General features: G+C 45.6%; 2 protein-coding genes across 2 annotated transcripts in view; one reads left to right on the forward strand and one right to left on the reverse strand.

Annotated features, from left to right (window-relative positions):
- The first annotated feature begins 292 nt into the window (after positions 1-292).
- On the forward strand, positions 293-19,280 carry Trc8 (TRC8 ring finger protein). The gene is made up of 2 exons (XM_075676578.1): positions 293-580; positions 14,148-19,280. The coding sequence occupies exons 1-2, from the start codon at positions 337-339 to the stop codon at positions 15,686-15,688; spliced, it is 1,785 nt and encodes a 594-aa protein (XP_075532693.1). The 5' UTR covers positions 293-336; the 3' UTR covers positions 15,689-19,280.
- Positions 15,706-19,560, reverse strand: part of NSD (Nuclear receptor binding SET domain protein) — a 39,907-nt gene continuing 36,052 nt past the window's right edge. Inside the window, exon 4 of the mRNA XM_075676577.1 lies at positions 15,706-15,975. Within this exon, the coding sequence (XP_075532692.1) occupies positions 15,803-15,975 (173 nt within the window). The 3' untranslated portion in view covers positions 15,706-15,802. The remainder of the gene's footprint in view (positions 15,976-19,560) is intronic.

The raw sequence follows: 19,560 nt of genomic DNA on the forward strand, positions 1-19,560 counted from the left end.
TAGATATGAAAATCACATCTACAGAGCTGAATACAGCCATTCTTTTGTGAGCTTTTTCAATTTTTTTTCTCAAATAGCTGCCAAAGCGCATAGATGGCGCTTCTAAACACTCCCAAGCAAGCGTTGCGATTCTCTCCACTGTTTGCTTTGTCGTCCCGCTGGTTGCCCTAGTTACCGTGTGCTCCTCACGCCGCATCGCCGGTGTCGCTAGCGTCGCGCGGTCGCTCAGTAGCTGTTGCCTTCGCTACCGTGTTTCTTCCACGGTAGTGTCGTTGTGACTGCAAGCGCGATGCATTTCTTCGATGGTTAAGGTTTCCTTGTCTGCTTGAAAGGAAAATGTCGGTCCGAGGACAGATTTGGGCCGTTCTCGACGTTATACTACGGGTGCCACCGTTGTTTGTGATGGACGCCGTCTTAAGCTGCAGTTTGGGGCTTCGACATGGCAGTGCTGTTGAACCAGGTGTCGATGTAATAAAAGACAACAGTGACGGAAGCAATTCGTCCAGTGCCCTACTTGAGAACGACGTCTTTACGCACTTCGACCTATCGACATTGTTGTGGTCATTTTTGTACCTGCAAGGTAAGGCGTCTACAATTCTGCAATTCATAACTGCTCGCGAGCGGACGAATATGCACGTATTCACGTGTTCACGCTTGATTATGCTTACCAGCTTTAGCTGTCGTCTGCGAGTTTGTTGGTTTCACGACTATGCCCCTTTACAAGAAAAAGAAAGTGTTGACATGTTGCAGATGATATTACGGAACAATCGCTCGATGATACCGCTCCTTCGCGTCATTCATTGCCTGGGCCGAACACGCGCGACTGTTTCTGTCATCAATATGATGAAGACCTGTCTGTTTTCTTTATTTCGCTACAGCAAAAAGTAAACTGTTCGAACTTATTGGTATATCATGGCGTAAAAAAAAAAAAAAAGACGAGGTAGTTTGTGACACTCATTTGTGACAGATAGGCTTCATATATATATATATATATATATATATATATATATATATATATATATATATATATATATATATATATATATATATATATATATACGCAGTGTAGTCTCTTTAAACGCAACCTCAAGATACCAGGGAAATTGGTTCCGATTATCAGGAGTTCCAGTTACTGACAAAGCTGAATACATTTGCATGAATACAAAACCAACCAGCCATGAGGATGGTGTTCCGGTAAAACGATTTCCAATTTATCGAGATTCCACTATTTCTCTATATACACACGAGCACACAACGCACAAATTTTTGCAGTATTGCAAGTAGCATTGGGAATTGTTTTGTTTACTTGTTTACTTTAGTAAAGCTGGCTAAGAGATAGAGAGAAAAGAATGCAAAGTTCCCTTAGGCTGGAAAACCTGGCTCTGATGGTGTGGAGTGAGGCAAGGGCGATATCTATCGGAATAGCAATAAGAATTATCAGGCCAAGGGCGCATTCGCATGGGACTGGCCGGTCAGGCGACATCTGCGACCCGGCGGCTCGTAGGAGACATAGTTTATGGCTAAAAGGTCGACGCACTCTGCTTACGAAAACATCTGCAATTCGCAGGGTCTGAAGCCACTGCAAACGAACGGCACAGCTTTACACTTACCGATATTTTGGCTCTGTTTTTCTCCGAGATTATTTTCATTGTACCCCTTTACATCAAAGTTTATAGAAACAAAGCTGCGCGCAGCACCGCAGCTAAAGCTCTAAGGCTTTTGGCAGTTGCTTTTTCTGGTGGTTGCTCGCAATAGTGACACTAGAACCAACAACACTAATGCCAAGCACGATTTCACGTCTGCGCTACTGTTCGTAGGACGTTGTCAACGTGCACAGTGGAATTGGAAAGGTTCAATCCTTAGTAGCGCCCGGACCAGTCAAACTAAATGCCACTGCGTCGACCATCATGTGGGTCGCTGCCCTGGACTTCACTGATTCACAATATTATGGCGTCAGTTTGTTATTCTAAGCGTGGTTATGTCCTATGATGCGATATTTAAGAACTCTTACTCTGCACATTTAAAAGCGCTTGCTACGCACGAATCGATGCGTACTTCCGAAGACGTCGTACGAGGCGTGGTGTAAAACTCACAACCAGTAGTGACAAAATCGGTAAGAGAACTGTAAGCAGACAATCTCTAGACTGTCAGTTTTACAGCTTCTATCAATATTTTTGGACTTAACAGCTGTCCCTCCCTCAGTACAGTCACATCGGGGGTGGCAGCTGTATCGGCTTAAAACCCCGGGTAACCGTTATTCGAAAGAAGTGCTTGGGAAGTGGATAGTATCTCATATGACATCATTCATAAAGACAGCATATACAAGGTCCTCAAAGTTATACTTGCTATCAGTAATTTTAATAAAAAATGCTAAGTTCGCTACGCAAATGCTACTTGCATGGGTGGTTTATATACTTTGACAGACACATTTCACGAACAAGTAGAGCCAGAAAGTACACAACAAAAATTTGTTAACCTTTTGGATTTCGCGATTACGTGATATGTTTATATTGGAAACTCGAAAGACTATCATATTCGAAGGCAAGTCCATTTCATGTGACATTCCTAAAGCTTGCGTGTCCTCAAATATTCATCACCACATTAGACACTCAATACACACAGCTATCTCGCATTCGAGGCGGGAGTCCCGAAACATGGCCCTCGCCTCTCCTCCCCTCTTCTATTCACGCCGGTCTATCCGCTATAGCCGGGCGGAGCATAGCTCCGGCGCTCCTGTCAGCTGGCAAAAACTAACACGCAAAACTGGCTTCTCCCTTTCTATCGCATTCGGCTGCGTCACATTTGGGAGGGCAGATTCATCTTTCAGTTTCGCCTCTAAATGCGAAATTAGCGTATTGAGAGTTAAATTGGTTTGAATATCTCCGAAGACGAACGCTGTAGAAGTGTCAAATAAAAGGAGTTATCTTCGAATATGATTGGCTTCAAGTTATGATGTCAAAATACAATAATCGCGATATTTTAAAAAAGTGTTTTTTTCTTTCTTTTTGTTAATTATGTATTGCCTGAGTATACGTGCTTCTGGATCCGCCAGTGATTGAGCATTCTCTTCATGTGCTGTGCGCTCCTGAAGCGTGATACTAATTCAGCAGTTTATTATTTTGTATCTTTAGCGATTGTAGAAACGACAACATTATTACAGTACTTATTATGCACTTTCATCTGCGACACTGTGACCTTTATTAAAACGTAATTGGTACACCTTGCAAACACCCGGGAAGCATGAGCGAGTGCGCCCTTTCACTTGCAGGTAGAATTTAATTATTGTCCAGCTACTCAGATGGCGTGAAAGAACCAGCAGAAACGGCAACGTGTTCCACTGTATTAGTTGCACATTACACATTAGGTGCGATTTAAGATTTTTTAAAAGATAGGTGTGCATGAATACGTCGCAACCTCCAAATTAGCCATTTAGACTACTGCCTCCAAGGCACTGGTAGAAAAGTTAATGAATTTTTGTTAATTACGTTATTAGCGGCAAAGTATGTCCGCCTCGCGTAGGAACTCGTCTGCAACAATGCCATGTTGGAATCCGTATTGTGTGTTGTCTCAAAAAACACCCTGCATTATATATATATATATATATATATATATATATATATATATATATATATATATATATTGAGAGAGGGGGGAAGGTGCGTGCGTGTGTACAGACAGCTGGACGTGGAATTTTTCAAAGTGGTCTACAATTTTCTCATTGACACTTTTTCTCTGAATGTAATATTTGAGCAGTTTAATTAATCACTAATTATGTAAATTGGTCAAACACTAAAAACAGTGACCTGTTCCAAGCGACGGCAAACAACATTGTCTTGGTTCTGTCCAGCTATGCGGCACTTGTACAGTTTCAAAATTTTGGCGCAACTGACGTGGGACACACGGCACGTGACCAAATCCATGTTGAAATACAAGTTCCTTCCAACGTTTTCCGCCGGTCCCTGGCGGCCGGCCGAAACGTCGAGATAACTTGCGCTTTTCAATGTGGATTTGCTCAAATACCGGTACAGTTGAAATTACCGGGAGCCTTGACTTTTTTCAACTATACCGGATGCGCGAGGTTTTCGAGGACACAATGACGACTTCGGGAATAGCATCGATATTTCAGACAAGATTTGGTGCACTCGTTCCAAATATTCTTTTATTGTTTCTTTTGCTGCTTTTCCATAAGGCTGTAAATTAAAACCATAGTGAGCCTCGTTTATTGACTGAATTCGGTTTGAATAATGTCGATACACTCGGATCAGAATAGTGCGTGTTGATGTTAGGCAGCCCTTCCACAACAGCAGGCTTTAGCAAGTTTTTATCATTGTGCGGCTGTTTGTTAGTTTCTCTCAGTGACGCCTGCCATGTATGACAGCGTACAGGTTTAGCTATTCGGAACTAGGACGCCATATTGAGGGTGACGTGGTCGCTGAAGTTCCCAACCAGACTTTCTTGGGTGGCGAAGGCACTGTGGCCTCAAACAAGTCTATAACTTAGGCGTAGCACCTAATAAAATCGTGCACAGGAAGCTTGATCATTTATTTTGTCACCTGAAGCTGATCGTCAGTGGCCATAATCGTATTTTCAGGGTTTTCACTCATAAGCTCCACGTGCTGGAGCAAATCCACCGTCTGAATGAAACATGAGGGGCGTGCGAATATTTGAAAGTTTCGAATAACGAATCGAATAGTGGCCTATTAGACTCGGTCTACGAATCGAATATTCGCTATTCGTAAATGCAAATATGTTTTGGATTCTTTTCGGATATTTCAAAGCGTCCACTGTGCCCAAATAAACATAAAATTGGAGCAAAGGTACGGTAAATTTTCACCCCAGCGTATCCCCGCTGGGGTACAGGCATAAAACATAACTTGCGTAATAGAGCAGGCTACGACACTTAGGTAGCCATAATTTTCAGGATGTACAGCGATCATTAGCGCTTTCCGAACAGTCCTGTGCATGCGAAGAAACTACTTGTCTGTTAGTGCTTTTAATAAACAACTCTTCATAACGTATTATGTAATGACAGAAACTTGCTAACTTTAAGGATACTGGGATTTGAACATCGTTTTATATTAATTCTTATTACTTATTATATATTTTATTATATATATCTTACTATATATTTTATATTAATTCTTATCACTTATTACAGGTAGTTGAGGATTTCACTAGAATCCTGGAAGACTCAAATGCAGTTCTCGATCTATATTTTGTAAGTGGAAATATACAAGATGATGTCTCATGTATGGTCACAGACGGCATTTCAGATCACCAAGCAGTAGTACTGTCGTTGAAATGTGCTCCTCGCAGTAAAAATGATAAGATTCAGTATTACCCGAATTTTTCTCGTGCAGATGACGCGTCTGTAATTGATACACTAGCATTTCATCTGGATGACTTTAAAGATAACACTGCTAGCGTGAATGATCTGTGGCTTCTATTTAAAGGCATTATATTCAACTGTGTGCAACAGTTTGTTCCAAAGATTGCGAGGAAGGCTACGCGTCGGAATCCCTGGATTTCCCAGGAGACGTTGCGCCAGCAACGCAAGCTTAACCGGCTTAAAAATTTACCCAAACTGCAAATTTGTTCAAATTCCGAAAGGGTCATTGAGGAAGCGTCAAATAATTTAAAACAAATGATCATAAATGACAAACAGAATTACTTTAATGTACAGCTTCCTAGTTTTATGAAAACGTCTCCAGGGAGATTCTGAAGGACGATGACTCATTCTTCTTCTCTTTGCGATATGCTTATAATAGACGGTAAGAGTGTACACGATGAGCAGGTTGTACTGCTTTTAACAATCATTTCAGTAGTGTATTCACAAGGGATGATGGTTGTCTGCCTTATTTTTACATGGATTTGCCTTCCATTCCTGATATTGTTGTTTCTGAGCATGGTATATGGCACTTACTGTTTCATTTCATTTCATTGTTATTTCCTTTAAAATTAAAATTTGATGTTAAAAGTTGATGAAAAAAAATCCCCCGGTTCAGATGGTATACCAAATGCCTTCTTAAAACGCTATGCCGAGTGGTGTGCGAAATACATGAAGATTTTGTTTAGTAAATCCTTCAGGATGGCATGCTTCCGGATGACTGGAAAACAGAAATAATCAAACACTTACATAAATCGGGAAACAAGAAGTGCATAAAAAACTATCGACCAATTTCTCTGACTTCGACAACATGAAAAACTTTCGAACACATAATCTATAAGCATGTAATCGGTTTCATTGATGAGCATTGCGTATTGACGAACGCTCAACACGGATTTCGGCAGGGCTTTTCAACAAACACTCGATTAGTAGAAACAAATCACGATTTTCCCAACACAATAAATAATAGAAAACAAACCGACGCTATATCCATGGATTTCAGTAAAGCATTCGACAAAGTAACCCACAGCAAATTACTTACAAATTGAGTTTTATACTTAGAAACGATAAGCTATCAAAATGGATACAAGCGTACCTAACCGACCGTTCCCAATTCGTTAGGATAAATCAGACTTCCTCCAACACATTACCTGTTGCTTCTGGCGTTCCCCAGGGATCCGTGCTGGGTCCTCTTTTATTCTTGCTTTATATAAATGACATTGGCAATAATCTATCTGTCAAAATTAAACTTTACGCGGATGACTGTATATTATATGACGAAATTGACTCACCCCAAGATCAAATCAGGCTAAATAGTGACTTTGGCAAAATAGTTGCATGGTGCCATCAATGGCAAATGTCAATTGACTATGAAAAAACCGTCTTTATGAGAATAACACTAAAGAAAAAGCCCTTCTCTTCCGTTATTTTGCCCTGAACACTTATATCTCCGAAGTATCTCACTATAAATATCTCGGTATACACATATCTCACAATCTTTCCTGGTCAAAACAAACTTACACTGTAATGGCTAATTGTCTTCGCAAATTGTTCACCCTCAGGCGGTCGCTAAAATTCTCCACACCAGCTGTCCGCCTCCTGGCATACAATACTATTAATAGTTCGACCTACTTTAGAATATGCAATAATCATTTGGGACCCCTGCACAAAAACAAATATTGAAAAATTAGAAAGAATTCAAAAGAAAGCTGTCCGATTTATCTACAATTCTTACGGCCGAACTTCTTTAACAGATCTCCTTAAACTAGTGGCTTCTCTTCGATTACAGAACAAAATCGTGTTTCCCGATTAAAATTCTTTTTTCAGCTAATGAATGGCCACTACCACATTAATACCTCGCATATCTTAACACCTTTAACTGGTTATGCTACTCGTCATAAACACTCCCTAGCAGTAACCCCGTTAACGCCGCATAATAACTGCTTCAAATACTCTTACTTTACAAGAACAATAGTTGAATGGAATAAACTTTCTGATGAAGTCGTTACACTACATTCTTTATCCCGTTTTCATGCGCACCTGCATTCTTGACTCAATCGCACATAGTTTATTTGCTCCTTTTTTCATGCATTCTGTCCTTTTTGCAGCGTTGAATTCAAGCGTCAGCATGATTGCTTGAACTGTATGTTTGTATGAATGTACTTGTATGTTCCCACCCTGCTAAGATCTTGTAAAAGATCGCAGTATCTATAAATAAATTGTGATAACGGCTGTTCATTATGCTATTATTAGTATTCGATATTCGATTCGCTTCGGGTACTATTCGGTCTCAAAAATCACTGTTCGCACCAGGCACGTACCCAGGATTTTTCTTCCGGGGGGGGGGGGGGGAGGCAACCCAAGGTATTTTTCTATGCAAATGAGGGGGGGAGGTACCTTTACCAGTACAAATGTGAATAATGCCCACCATTCGCCATAAAGACGCGTTAACACGCAAAAGAGAATTGAAATAAAGTGTACCTCACAGGTACGCCTGTGAGATACTTGGCAAACAAGGAACCTCATCAAATGGACTCGCGCATGACAGAAGCGCCGGAAGAACACTGCCAAGGACAAGTAGACAAGAGAAAGTGTAAAACAAAGATTTGTATTAGCGTTTTTTGAATATATATATATACATATATATATATTTGCGGAACAATCACAGTTCTTTTGGATCCCTCGTTTACAACTCCACCAATTTAAGTGCCAAAACCGACTCGTGGTGTTATTTGGGAAGTTGCTTAACGATGCGTGGTCACCAGTACCGCACAACCGCGTAGATCGCAGGACACTGCGGTTCTAGACGTACTGCGCCCACCCCGGAACGTTAGAAAAACGCCCACGTTAGCACAGCAGAGAAGTGGCTACGTCAGGCGGCTCGACTGATAACGGTAGAAGCGCCATTTAAAACACACGGAATTATTCGCCTCTACCGGCGGCGTTTTCTATACTTCCTTTGTAAATAAAAAGATGTTGATCCATAAATATTTTCACAAACAACGGTTAAATTTCTTAATTTTTGCTTCTTCCTGTTTGGCTGTTGCCTTGGCTCTCTCCCTTAGATCGCTTAATTTCTCAACCGAGGGTCCCGCTGCAGTCGTTTGACTTTGGGACCCTTGCCTGTATACTACTAACAATCAACTATGTATCTTCAATGAACAATAGACAAACTGAGTCACGACATTTTCATTTGCTTCCGGAAGCGGCGCTGCTCACAGCATCCTCGAGTAATATTACAGCTCATGTAAACGAATACAAATACTTTGGTGTATGGATAAACGAAGGCAACACATATCTGGAGACAAAAAAGAAATAAATAAACTCTTTGTGACTCTTGTTTCCAGTTGCCCATTTTGCATGAAGAGTGCTATACAATTAAGGAAAAGCCATACGAGGTAACAAGTGACAGTCATATTGCTATGGGTTTAACGGTTATTGTAGGGCCTGATGATGGACGCTGTTTCGTATTATTTTATTTTCCACCTTATCTAACCCATTTCGCGGGTATATGGTTCCGACGATCTGCCAGCGTCGCGGCGAGCCGTCACTCGAGGAAATAATGAAGCAAAAGGAAAAGTTAAACGCAACTGGCGTTTTCTTCGGCCGCCACTCGTTCCACGAACATACAGACCAGCTGACTACGAACCGAATCCCTTTCCTGTCCCTGGATCAGTCTAAACAAAGAAGGTTAAACTAATGAAGCAACATCGATGCGCGTGATCGTTGAATAGATGGTGACAACTGAACTCATCACGAGTTAATCGCGCGGGCACCGAATCGATGAGAAAACTGGCCTTCACACCTCAGGTGATGCCGATAACTACCGCCAACCAAAAGTAGTGATAAAATTGACGACCATTCCACTCCGTGAAGATCAGTAGCGAGAGCTGACGACTGTCAAAGCTCTCAAACAAAAAGCAAAACGCTTCAGCTCAGCCGCGGGTCGGCCCGAAGGTAGTGCAATGGGCCGATCCCGACGGTAGTCCAATACCGGGCCGACCCCCGGCGGAGGTGAAGCAGGCGTTAAGCGCTCCCCATACGTGGGCCGATCCCGACGGTAGTGCAATGACGGGCCGACCCGCGACGGAGGTGAAGCAAACGTTAAGGACTACCCATACGTGGGCCCATCCCGACGGTAGTGCAGTGCCGGGCCGACCCGCGGCGGGGTTGAAGTAGGCATTAAGCACTGCCCATACGTGGGCCGATCCCTACGGTTGTGCAATAACGGGGCCAACCGCGGCGGAGGTGAAGCAGGCATTAAGCACTCCCCATCCGTGGGCTGATACCGAAGATAGTGCAATCCCGGGCCGACCCGCGGCGAAGCTGAAGTAGGCATTAAGCACTCCCCATACGTGGGCCGATCCCAACGGTAGTGCAATGCCGGGCCGACCCGCGATGGAGGTGAAGCAAGTGTTAGGGACTCCCCATACGTGGGCCAATCCCGAAGATTTCGAAGGGCCGGTTCAGGTTTCCGAGCTCACAGGGGTATTTACCAGAGCTTGGACCCTTTTTGCACATCACCAGGATCAGCCCACATGATTATTTTTTCTGTTGACGGACGCTGAAAAAACTACGGAAGGTTAGTCATATACAGCTTTCGCTGTAAAAGGCAGCAAAATGTTGACCGCCGAATAGATTGATTTGTCGGCGCTTTAGGAATGTGTGTGAGTGGTGGCGTGGGCGGGGAGGGGGGGGGGGGCGCTGGGTACGTGCCTGGTTCGCACACCCCTACATATGACCACTGGCAGCGCTTGTCTTTGTCCCTGATGATAATAATTGGCCTCGAAATAACCCAGAAAATAAACCATTTCGTGACATTCAAGAAGGTGGCGATCTCCAAGTCGCTGTGGTCGGCGCGCAAGGCGACTAGGGTAATGTGCTGCATCTCCAGTGTAAGAGTGAAAGCTGGTCCCCTGCTATATAGGCGACAGAGGGGTTGGTGCGGACGATGTTAAGCGCCTAAATAAATAGAACGGAAATGTTAATGTCCGTGGCGATTCAAAGCCGTGCCCTCAAATACCTCGTGTACTCGGTATATCAGCTTATAACAGCTGCTCAACGAAAAAAAAGAATGGTGCAAGACCTATGGTGGTCGGTCGTCATACCTCTGACGACCGAACACGTAGGTCCTATAATTGTATATTGCACAGTGTTTTCCATTTTTTTTTCGTTGAACATCTTTGCTAATGGTAGCTGGGACGAACAGTATAAACGACACCCTAGTTAATACTCGGAAAGCATTGGAACAAGAAGCTTGGAAGCTTGGGCGAGTTGTTTCAGCATCGCAAGCGTGTAAATGCGTCCAACCGATGAGGACGAAAGTAACAAAACGTGTCTTGTCTTCTCTTTCGTCCTAGTCTCTTAGGCGCATTCATTACTTGCACAGCACTCGTCCTGTTCGTTCTTCATCTCGCGTACGCATTTTTTCGCGTTGTGGAGCTATCACATGGAATAATAATAATAATAATAATAATAATAATAATAATAATAATAATAATAATAATAATAATATCTCAACTTTTGTCCATACCAAAATACTACAGCAAAATGATGTAGCAGGACATAGCAGAAAATAATCGGTTGACGGTTTGTATGAGTTGGGCGCTTTACTTGCTCTATATCGGCCAGTATACAACGGTTAAAAAACGGACACCCTTCTCGAGTCCCGCAACACCGAATGTAGGGAATTAGGCGCCATTAGCTTCGGGCCTGCATGAGCGTGCATGGTGAACTGCAGCGCTTTTCCCGCAAGCGCAGGGAGCGAGTAGGTACAGTCCGCGAGACGCCTGCTGTCGTGGTTGGACTGCAGGCGCCACGTGCTGCACCTCTGATAGAGAAAGGGAATTAATTTCTCTGGGAAAATGAGATGACGGCTCGAGACTTGTTGCGTGCTTGGGAAACCTAAAATTTGGGGCAAAGCAACGTTGTTTTATGAAGGGTGAAGAGAGAGGAGTGGCCACGACCGATTCGCACCCGCCACTGAAGACTACTGCGTATGACGCCGAGGCTGCTCGCGAAAAAGGCTCGATGTCTTCAGTCTTCAACGGACGATTGTCAAGACAGGCCAAAGCAGGTGCCAACGCCTGCCATTATCGCACATAACGGGGGAAAGCGTGACTCAATCTTCAAGGGAGTAGGCGCACAAAAGAAATAATGCAGATCCCACGCACTGCGGGAATCGATGTTATGCGAAGCATACTTGGAGGTCGCTAGCTATCCAGCATCGTTTCGCGTTCCGCGTAGCGTTACCAGGTGAACCAGCGTGTTCTTGTGAGGCGAACGTATGTGTGACGACAGCAAGAAGACGGGTACGACGACGATCGTATGACGACGACGGCATGCTTTCTGCTCCGGCCGTTCGACACGACATCATCATCATCATCATAAAGACTTTATTGTAAGACAGGAGTTTTGGGCACGCAGGCTCCCGGGCTCCCGCACGACCCCACTGCACTCAAGCGTTTATGTTGCTTCGCTCCATAACGCTGGCAGCCCGATGAGTAGCCATGGTCTCCAGAGCGGGTCTTCAGAGCGTAGACCGGGTCTCCACAGCGCAGCAGGGTCTCCCAGTCCTCCTATGTCTTCAGATGTTCGAGGCCCCGCGGGGGTGGATCCGCCGGGCAATGAGAAATGAGGTGGGGAGCAGAAGCGCGAGGTTCACGACACGAGTTTACGACATGCGGATTGCTGAAGCGAGGGCTGCTGTCTTAACACAGCGTCTCGAAGCGTTAGCTTCCTGCACGGAAAGCGTGAAACTGGCAAGTGATGCACGTGCCAGACGTCTCAAGGAGCTGGTTGGCTTTGACACGAGAGTAGTATGCGTACGAGTGTGGCCTCCAACAGGACGCACTCGCGCGCATACTCAAAAAAAAGGGAAAAAAGTGCGGGTGTGACCTAATTATTAGTGCATTGGGCTGCTGTGCCGGGAGACACGTTTGATCCCACCACCGGACACTTCAGTTTCAGTTTTACCTTTTATTTTTTCTTCTATTTTCGAAGAGACCCTAAACGAGAACAGAAAGCAACCTAGCAACCGCGAAGTACTTGGGATGAGGCAAAGAATGCTTCGCATTAACAGTTTTTCGGGAGAACGCGCACGTTCGATGCCGCGCCCAGTATTAGCCCGCACAGAAGGCTCCTACGGCTGCGCCGGATAGCGTTTATGCCAAGACTGAAGCTGCGTTCAGGCGACTATGGAGGTACACCGGGCCTTTCGCGCTGTGAATGACACCGGGAATCTGGTTTCTGCATTTTCTCCATAATTGGAAGCCAGTTGCATTCAGACCAAAATGAAGCACGTCACGGCGTCGAGTGGCCTTTTTACTTTTTAAGTCCGGGCAGGCACTTTGCAAAGCCTTGCAACGTTGTCCGCCTTGACCGCAACAGTGATTGTACCGGCACATCGCGCAGAGGCCAACGATTTACGAATTCGCAGTCCATTCGGATGAGACAGGCAAATTAAGCTTGAAGGAACATAATCGAACAAGGCGGTATTTGAACGAACATCGACCCGAACTATGCCGAATTTTAGTTCGAACTCGAAGCGGGACCAGCCGATCTGAGGTCTATGCGTTAATTGCATGCAATACAAGACCATCTGCTTCGAGTACGACTTGTCCTAGTTGGTACAGGTTCATCTTGGCAGAAATGGTGCAAAAGACGACGACACGTAAGACTAGATGACATGACATCTGTCCGTTAGCAAACGCCAGCAATCGAGCCGGCTCAGTCTATCCGTCCTTGCTTGGCTCCCTCAGCGAAGTGCATGTGAACGCGGTTAACACTGGCGAAGGAGGATGCTTGCACTGGTCCCTAGAATATTGGCCGTACTTGCACCGTGCCCTTAGCAGAATTGACGAACTTCAAGGCTTGTTACCATGCATGGCTATAAAACCCGGCTCATGTAAGCATGGACTGCAGTGGGAGCCAGGATGACGTCGCCTGCTTTATGTTGCGCCATTATCTCAAGTAATGCTAATTAGCATTCCTATAGGTTATCATATCCCACCTCCATCCACTCGACTTCTACCGCCGAGCACATGGCTAAACCAAGTCGCCACAGCCTTAAGGACCAAAGACACCTGGCGGACTTGGGAGCAGCGCTGAAGAACTCCGCAGGCGAGGCTCTGTACTGTGAAGGCTTTGACATTACCGGACCCTTATTTTCGGCTTTTTCCTCTCTTTTGTACCTACAAAAAATCGGTTTTTGTGATTGTTTGCCGGTTTCGATGTATGGGTGCACCAAGCATAGATCAAAGGCGTGTTTCTACGCAGAACCATTTCAAATGGACCCACGTATTTAACTCCCAGGTGCCACATCTGACGAGAAGGGCATCGACGCGAGTAGGCTGAGCTAGCTGATCGTGCCTATGGGGCCCACTGGTCCAGTAGTAGCGACGTGGCAATATTAGCCGGCATCATAACTAGTTAGCTCTTAGTACAAGCAGAACAAACAAGTACTGTAGGGAAGGAATGCAGTTTTTGCGCCCAAGACGAGAACCGAGAGGAAGCCAAGACACGAGCGCAGTGCGTTTTAGCCACTTCTGTGTGTTCCTATGGTGTGCAAAAAGCTGCATTCATGTCCTACCAACATGCCCAAAGTCACCTTAGTGTAAGGAAGGATTCGTCTACTGACGGTTTGCTTAACGCGTAGTGTACATGGTAACATGGCATTGCTGAGGCTAGTAATCATGCATACATTAGGTGGTTAGCGAATATGGTTGCAGTGTGCCGCCGCATCTTGCACATCATTGCGCAGCCTTCTTGGGTGCCCTGGTGATGGCAGTGCTGCAGACGCGCCAGTTGCTGCACGTCTACCTCTGGCTGAGCGCGCAGGGTGCCGTGCTCTGGTCGTACGTGTGCAACCGTGAGCTAGTGCGCTACGCCGAGGAACTATCGCGCGACGGCAGCTTGCTGCTCGAGTTGCTGCGGCTGGAGCCCGGCGCACTGCTGCGCACGGGCGCCAACTACGCGCTGCAGCTGCTGCTGGCGCTGCTGCTCTCGGCCGGCCGAGGTCCCAGGGCCACGGCGGCGCTAGCCCTGGCGTTACTGGCGCCCACCGTGACCAGTGTGTGCCTGGTTCCGGCGCCCGGAGCCAGCCCGGTGGCGGCCGCCCTGGGCGCGCAACTGCTGCTCGCGGCGCCTGCGCTTCGCCGTGCGGGCCCGGCGTTGGCCGCCGGCCGCCGCGCCGTAGTGCGTACGCGTGCCCTGCTCGGCCAGCTGGGCGGCCAGGCGCTGCTCGAGGCCCACTGGGCGAGCTTGCGGGCGCCCACCGTACTCCGCCTCTTCTGGCTCCTGCGGCTGGCAGTGCACGCGGCTCTGCTGCCGGCGCGGCTGCCTGCCGCGCAGGTGCTGGCGGAGCTCGCGGCACGGGGCTGCGACACGAGCGTGGCCTTACTCGGAATGGCCAGCCTGGTGGCCGCCCTGGCGCGGTTGGCGGCTGGCGCGGCTCGCCGCCTTCTCCTGCTCGAGGGCAGCCCCGAGCGCAGCCTGGCCACCGTGGCCGGCCTCCTGTTCCTGGTGCTGGCGTTGCAGACGGGCCTGACGAGCCTGGACCCGCCGCAGCGGCTTGCCCGGCTGGCGCGAAACCTCTGCCTGCTGGCCACGGCCGTGCTCCACTTCGTGCAGGGCATGCTGGGCCCGCTTCTCGTGTCGCTGGGCGCGTCCCGCAGCGGTTCGCGCCAGCGGCACGCACGCGCGCTGGGCCTCAGCCTGGCGCTGGCTGCATGTCCGTGCCTGCTGCTCAGCTACCTATGGAGGCACCAGCCAGTGAGCACGTGGCTGCTCGCAGTCAGTGCTTTCAGCGCCGAGCTCGTTGTCAAAGTGGCAATCTCACTGCTCATCTATCTACTTTTCCTGGTGGACGCACACCGCGAGACAATGTGGGAGCCCTTAGATGACTACGTCTACTATCTGCGAGCTACAGGCAGTGTCTTAGAGTTCCTGTTTGGTGTCTTCCTCCTCTTCAATGGTGCCTGGATATTTGCATTCGAATCACGTGGCACCATAAGAGCTTTCATGATGTGCTTCCATGCCTACTTCAACATATGGCAGCAAGCCAAGGCTGGCTGGAAAGCTTGTGCACGGCGCAGAGCTGCTCTCTACAAGCTGCACTCTCTCCCGGAGGCTACAACCCAGCAGCTACGTGAACTAGATGATGTGTGTACAATATGCTTTCAAGAACTGCAGACAGCAAGAGTGACTCGATGTCGTCATTTTTTTCACAGTGCATGTCTTCGGAAATGGCTCTATGTGCGAGACATGTGTCCACTCTGTCACAGCACACTCTACCACCAGTAAGGACTCAAAGAACTGGCTCTTTTCTGAGTGTATTTATTGCATCTAAATCACACAAAATCACAAGTGGCAAAATTGATTGGGCTTGTGCTCAGATTCAGCACATTGTACCACTAGTCAGACTTTTTCTCTGGACGGCCCCCCTTTGCGGTGCTTTGGCTTGCATTCATATTCCGTGGGTCGTTTGGGCCGCAGCCCGATGTAGCCACTGCAGTTTCTGGAGCCGCAGGCACAGGGTATCCTCTCGTTGCCGCGACACTCCAGGTTGTAGTTAAAGGTGAGCTCTGTGCCTGCAGGAGATTCTCAACACGATTAGCAAAATGAACATATCATGGTAGCCACAACCTACTTCCAGACAGAATTGTTGCAGTCAACATAAGCAAACTGTTGCACATAACGCAACATATTAGCAGCAGACCTTGTGACTACACAAACAGAAAGGTAGGCAGACAACCTCACCAGGAGACTGATGGGCTAGTTGTTATGCACCATGTACAGCAGCACAAGAAGGCACACATGGTGACAGAAAAGACTGGGGGACAGCGTCTCCTCTGTTCCTGTGTATGCCTTGTTGTGCTCGTGGACAAGGCTTGACATCGCCCCAACTTCCAACACTTATTCACCTCAACTAAATCTCGTTATTGAGGTTGTGGTCTGGTTCTCAACCTTATTTTGCAAGTTTGAGGTCGAGGACTGAATGTCTATAAACTTGCTTGTTATGCCTTGTTTTGGATTGCCCCAAAATTCAAGAAGTTCGACAGAACCCTCCTACTCTCCAAAAGTGTATTGCAGTTAAATAGCTTTTATGAGGGCATGCCTCCTAATTCAGACCAGAAACCCTCAAAAGATTTCTCAGCATTGGAACAAAAATCCAAAAGAAGAACAACAAACAACTGGTGTCATCCTGGACATTGATTTCAAGTGGGTATGTCTTGCAAACTCACCGGCTAAGATCTATAAATTACAATATGTTCTGTAAAATAATTAAGTTATTAGTCAATTATTGTTAATTGAATATGTGTTTCGATTTCTCGTGCTAGTAATGTCCAGTGCTTCGAATAATTCAGCTCAACAAGAATTTGGCAATCTGCCACAGGCAATTTAAAAAATTTCTGTAACTTAAAAATGATCGCCCCGTATTTTTCGGACTATAGTCCACACCCGGTGTGTAGTCTGCAGGGACCCCCCAATTTGGACTTAAAAAAAAATACTTTCTTAAAGGGGCCTTGAACCACTTTTTTGTCGAAGTAGAGAAAGACATTTGAAGTGAAGATAGGCTATTTCAGAACCACTTTGCGGCAAAAAGTACTTCAATGCCTTCAGCAGAAGCAGAGTTATTGGCACTCAAACACAGCCTCAGCTGTGCTCCCCTTCCTCCTCCAATGCCTTGCACTGCGAAGGCTACGGTGGAGACGTCACCGTGGTGCGCAGTTCAAATTTCCGATTTGGTGCCTCTGCCATGCTAGACGTAAGCCAAACGCGGCTGTCCTCAGAGAGCCACAGTGCACTTAGCCACTGGACTCGTGGCGGCACCTCGTGGCAGCCGCGGTGTAGTCGAGCGCAACGACCAATAGCAGTCGCGTATTAGTGTGCTTTATGACGAAATAAAGCACACAGAAAAGAGCGAGGATCATGGGGTTTCTGAAACGAGAGCATTTGAGAAAAAGGTGACTTCGTGCTCCGCTTGCGAGCTCCACGGACCGCGTACGACAGCAGAACTTGGCTGAGATGCTCACAGCAGCATCTGCTACTCGCGGACTATGTTATTTCACCAAGCCCGAGGGGTGGTTCAGGGCCACTTTAAGTAGTCCACGCCTGCTGTATAATCCAAAGAAACAAACTTTTGACTGAGAACTGTTTCTTTAGTTTGCCTGCAACAAGCATACAGTGCATACATTATTCGGCACCAGTATGCAGTATGTACAATGTTCTGTGTACAGTATTCAGTGCCATCACAACTGTTCTTATGTTTTAAGCATATATGAAGGGGCGTATAATTCACAAAGCACTGAAAAGCAACTAACTACCTTGAACAGCATATCACAAGCTGCTACTATGAGGTGCAAATACTTCTCGTGTGCAGCAACGATCATCGCGGAACTGATTTTGCTGCGATTTAGTGGAGAAAAAATTTGCAGGCACAGTCTGACCTCGTTTGCTTTAGGCGTGCCTTGATCTTAGAAAATAAAATCATGTATAGTCCATACCCCACAAAATTTCAATGTATAAGCTTGTGTAATTCACTATAAGCCAGACGATACAGTATTATACCTATATAGACATATTTTCGTTGTGTAGGAATGGATGGTGCACGTGACCACCAAGCGTAGCATTATCAAATGTAAATTATGAACGTCATCGTGTGCAAGCAGTCTGTTTTTGGATTGAATTCTGGAGGAGCATTATTTCGATTTTGGGATCTGGTTGCAGATGGATGGAAATGGAAGAAGAGGACAGCACTTAATCAGTACTTTACTAAGCATGTTCTGATGTCACTGGCACAGGTGGCTCACAGCCATGATACAGCAAATTAAATATATATACTGCTTTACGAAAGAAAATGGTTCAGTAGGAGGTCTCAGCTGAGAAACATGCTATGTAAAGGCACTTATGGCTTATGTGAACTACCTAGACATATTTCTAAGGATGCAAAAATTTACACCAGGAGATAGCCCAATAAATATCAACAACTAATTAGTTCAGGAAGAACAGATATGCGTCTGAACAACTCCAGAAAACTTTGACCTCGCAATCTGACCTCATTCACCGAATGTTAATAGTTACCAGCTTTGACCCAAACTCATCTTTAGTGAGGTTGAGGTCAAAGAGACATACTAATATGCATTTCTGTCCTAAATTAAACAAAGATTTTACTCTTACCAATGCTTTGTTCTTGCTCAAGTTATCCAGCAAGATCACAGTTCTTGGTCCAAATAATTTGGAATATACTTTATTGGTTTGTTCAGGAAAAATTAACTGTGAAAATGTGTACCTCTCGAAGTTGAAATTGGCTACTTCTGAGCCATGGTCATTGGCGCTTAAATGTTCAGGAAAACTATGCCAAACATTTTCTTGCACAATGCGGATCAAGAAAATGCAATATTGATTCAAAATATGGCCGGACACAAAGTAAAGGTATGTACAAAAACTTAATTTAAAGCTGCTGAAGTAAACACACAGGTCACTGTTAATGCAACATTATATACTGTTTGTTTCTGCGATGACATTCTCAGATTATTCAAAATAGGAGGTTCAAAACAAAATTTTAGCTGAACTGATTAAGCTTCATAGCAGTGGCAGACAGAAAAATTTGCATAACTGCCTACAACATTTCAGTGACTTTAGGGGCATGTTGTAGCTGCAGGATTTAAGTCAGCCATTACTTGAGCATGACCTTTTGCTATGAATTGCGCATTGCACCAGTTTCAAGAAAAAGTACAAGGAGCCGACAGAGAAACAAAAACATCGTTTTTCTAATTCTTATGCTTCTACACTGTGAAAAATAAAAATGCAGTAAAAAAATATTAAAATGGAACAGCAAGGTATTCCTCCAGATTTTATGTACTTATTTCTCAAAACTGGTGCAATGAACAATTTCTTGTAAAAAGTTACACTCTCAGTAACAGCTAACTTCAATTCTGCAATTACAAGATCCCACCACAGTCATTAAATAAGAGGTTAGTGAAAGCTTATGAATTTTGATGTCTCCCACTGCTATGAAACTTGGTCAGCAAAAATTATTTTACCTCTCATTCCCTATATTTATTACCTGAGACAGTCGTTGCAAAATTACATATGTGTGCTCACACAGCACACAAGGCAGTAAGCTTATTCCCAGATGCAATAACATGGACACTTGCTAAGGATGAAACTAA

Source organism: Dermacentor variabilis, unplaced genomic scaffold (genome assembly GCF_050947875.1).
Source record: "Dermacentor variabilis isolate Ectoservices unplaced genomic scaffold, ASM5094787v1 scaffold_12, whole genome shotgun sequence".
NCBI classification, from domain to species: Eukaryota; Metazoa; Arthropoda; class Arachnida; order Ixodida; family Ixodidae; genus Dermacentor; species Dermacentor variabilis.

Coding starts and splice junctions, on each gene's coding strand:
- Trc8 (XM_075676578.1), top strand. CDS start 337: ATGTCGGTCCGAGGACAGATTTGGGCCGTTCTCGACGTTATACTACGG. Junction 581..14,147: donor GTCATTTTTGTACCTGCAAG/GTAAGGCGTCTA, acceptor ATCATTGCGCAG/CCTTCTTGGGTGCCCTGGTG.